Here is a 3463-nt window from a genome sequence, read left to right on the forward strand (position 1 = left end):
CCCCTGTCCATGGGGAGTTTGGGGAAGATGAAGGCCCATCGTGGGCCAAACTGGGCCAACTTGGGCCTGGTTCACTGTGGGCCCAACTTGGGCCCAGTTCAATAATGTTGGGCCCGGATGGGCCATAATCTTTTGTGGGCCCAATTCAGGCTCAGTTCAGACTAGTTCGGGCCCTATTTGGGTCGTACCCTTTTGTGGGCCCAGTCCATATCTGAAACTCAGTCCAAACCCGAAACCCGTTCCGAACCCGAACCCGGGACCCAAAATCCGAAATCTAGTTCAGACCCGAGCCCGAAACTTGAACCCGAACCTGAAACCCGGAACCCAAAACCCGAACCCATTTGGCCACTAAATGGAGTTTTACAGTTAAGCCCTTGGCAGTATACTATTTCAAAAAAAAAGGACCTTCTGTAATTTGTATTTGATCCCTATAGAAAAGATTTATTACATAAAGGTCTCCAACTATATTTATTTAGTCCACTCAAGCTTTATAGAATAGTACCCTATAATTAAGTATTAGTCCCTGCAATAAATGTTATTGCATAAATGAATCAATTAGAAGCCAACCTTGGGGGCCCTTTTTAGTTGGGTCTATGCGGGCCCATTGGACCGTATCCGATATGGGCCCTATCGGGCCATGCCCATTATGGGCCAACTCTGGGCTCTGTTAGGCCGTGTCCAATAGTATTATTTTTGGATTTTGCTTAGTTTTGAAATTAATAAGGAATTAATTAAATTTAAACAGGTGAACCTGATCCGCCTATCTGAAGTAAGGATTAAGCGAGAAGAGGTAAGTAACTTAATACTTCAAAGTGCATTTTTCTAAAATAATTATTAGTAGATTAAATTTTGAAATATATTTTGTATTTAGTAAAATGGGTCTGGCATGTTAAATTTTATTTGAAAATTACGTTATATGCTCTGAAATTCATAAACTATGACTGGGCAATTTATGAAATCTATTTTTATATATATGCATTCTCAGCATGGCTATGATCTGATATGTTCTGTCTGGCCCCGCCAATGGGGATTATACGTTGGACCTGTTGACTTGTAATCTGTGAGGAACCGGTTTCGACACCGGCTGCCATCGGTGGGTAAATATAGCGGATTTGGCACTTTTGTGCAACACTGATTGCCATCGATGGATAAAAATAGTGGATTTGGCACTTTTGTGCAACACCGGCTGCCATCGGTGGATAAAAATAGTGGATTTGGCACCTTGTGCAACCCATGCCACTGGGTTACGTGGCCGTAGCCTATTATGTTGAGATTTTGGTATCAGAGTTTTTGGAAAAATGATAATAAGTTTTGAAAATAGTAAAACGATGTTATTTATGATTTATTCCAGTCATTATCCTGTATTTTGACCTGATATGCTCCGACCCCACTTTGGGGTATTTTGTTGCTTACTGGGCTAGTGTAGCTCATTATTTTATTTTCTCTATTTTTCAGATCCAGAGGCTTGATCGCACGGAATTGGGGAGTGCGTTAGATTTGCACTATTATTCCTTCAATTATTAGCATTTTAGATTAGTCTGAACATTTGAATTATGTTGGCAGAAGCATGAAAAGCAGAAGACTACATTGTCCTTCCCCGGATGCATCATCAATTATGAGAACGCTTTTTTCTTTCTTTTTCTTGCTTCCATCAGGAACTCACCAAATAACTTGACTATTTAATTCTTAGACCGTAAACCCTTGAAGCACAAGCTAGAAAGCCATATCTAGCTAGAAATCAAACAAATATTCAAGTATGATAGCAAAACACCACAGTTTTTCCTTCTTATTTACCTTCAAATAGCTAGAAAACATATTTCATTGTTTTCTTTCTACAGGCAAGAGGGCCTCTTAGTCTTACAAACAACAACAACAACAACAACAACAACAACAACAAAGATACCCCTTCAACACAAGAAATTAATTTAAAGTGCATGAAGAACGGAATCCAGCTGAAATTAGTAACCACCTTTACACCCATAGATCCTCTGACAACCACGACGATATGAAAGCCCAGACCGGGCCGAGCCAGCGGGCATTCCGCTTCGTAACGCCTTGTAAGATATGGACGTGGTGGACTGGAGAATCCTTCTGCTTGTCTCAGAATCCAGAGCCCACTCCTCTTCTTCTCCTGCCTGCCACTGCATGCCGAACGAGCCGTTGGAAGCGTTGGCGGGTGCCGTCACAGCTCCAGCAGGGACACCAGCAGCAACAGCGAGGAAGATGACCAACGCCACAACCCAGAAGTAATTCCTCAGCCCGAAACCCATTGCTTGCTTCCCACTTCCAATCCCCCTCTCGCCCAGCTCCAGCACTCCTTTTCCTCCTCTTACGGCGCGGATGGCAAATATAAAAGCGACAGACACCAACCATGAAATGAACAGCTATAATGTTGGGAAGAGAGAGATGTCCGGAGTACTTCGAGATCTTTTGTATTTCGACTTTATAAGATATATCTGTATCTGTGATTATGAAATGCCCGCTTTAGCAGGAAAAAAAAAAAAAAACTACTATAATGCTATAGTAGGCTGCTTTTGGCCGGGCATCACTTTCTCTCACTTATGGTATTGATGAGAAGGCCCACTCCAAGCTAGATTTTTTTTAATCAAAAAAGCCCCGATGCAGTTGGTCGGCGGAAAATAACTGAGCACTGCCATCTTCTCAACAGCTAGATGGGAATGATTCATCTCCTTTCGCAATATGCACCGTTGGATTGCGCAGCACTTTGCGAACTGTTTAAAATATGATCTAATGATTGATGTCGTAAACAAAAATCAATTATCTTTTTATGACCCGAACGGCCGAACCCCCCCCCCATGATTGATGTCCTTTGAACAATCTTTATACTTTTCTCCGTTTTTGTATGTTATGTTTTCTTTTTATGTTATGCTTTTCTTTTTGGAATGCCCCCTTGACCTCTTTAGAGCCGCCCTTGTCGTTTCGCTCCTGCGATGAAACGGGGCTCACTTTGCATCGTTTTCTCATCAAAAAATTGCCGTCGAGGACGGGAGAAATGAGCCACGGTGGCCGCGGCAGTACGTCTGAGGTAAATCATGGGTGACTTAAAAAAATAATATATCCAATAAAATGTATTCATTTACGAATAATAATCTTATTCAAAATAGCCACAAGCGTTCTGTTCTCATACAAGTCACCATTACACAATCAAAATGGGAAAAAAAATGATCCGCTCAACCCAGACTGTAGGAATCTCCTGTTAAGTTGGGTGCATGGCAGGTTAAGATTGGCGATGCTCTGGATGGATTGGACGCCGGCTCACAAGACTTTGAGCCTGTCACGCCCCGGACCCGGATCCGTGACACGGCCGTGCTATTGCCGACTATCGCATACAGTAGCACGCAGCCTCATACAGGGGTAACAGGTAGCCAAAAGGATTCAAACTTATATATATATATATTAAAAGTTTTGCAGTACAACCTTCAAGTTTGAATCCAAAAATACA

General features: G+C 42.2%; 1 protein-coding gene across 1 annotated transcript; it reads right to left on the reverse strand.

The window, feature by feature from the left end:
• Positions 1-1958: 1958 nt before the first annotated feature.
• Positions 1959-2270, reverse strand: LOC120110692. Its single transcript, XM_039126284.1, has one exon. The coding sequence runs from the start codon at positions 2268-2270 to the stop codon at positions 1959-1961; it is 312 nt and encodes a 103-aa protein (XP_038982212.1).
• Between the last annotated feature and the right edge of the window lie 1193 nt (positions 2271-3463).

The sequence above is a fragment of the Phoenix dactylifera genome, chromosome 4 (genome assembly GCF_009389715.1).
Source record: "Phoenix dactylifera cultivar Barhee BC4 chromosome 4, palm_55x_up_171113_PBpolish2nd_filt_p, whole genome shotgun sequence".
NCBI classification, from domain to species: domain Eukaryota; kingdom Viridiplantae; phylum Streptophyta; class Magnoliopsida; order Arecales; family Arecaceae; genus Phoenix; species Phoenix dactylifera.

Bases quoted from the DNA above. Each gene is read 5' to 3' on its own strand.
- LOC120110692 (XM_039126284.1), bottom strand. From the start codon at position 2,270: ATGGGTTTCGGGCTGAGGAATTACTTCTGGGTTGTGGCGTTGGTCATC.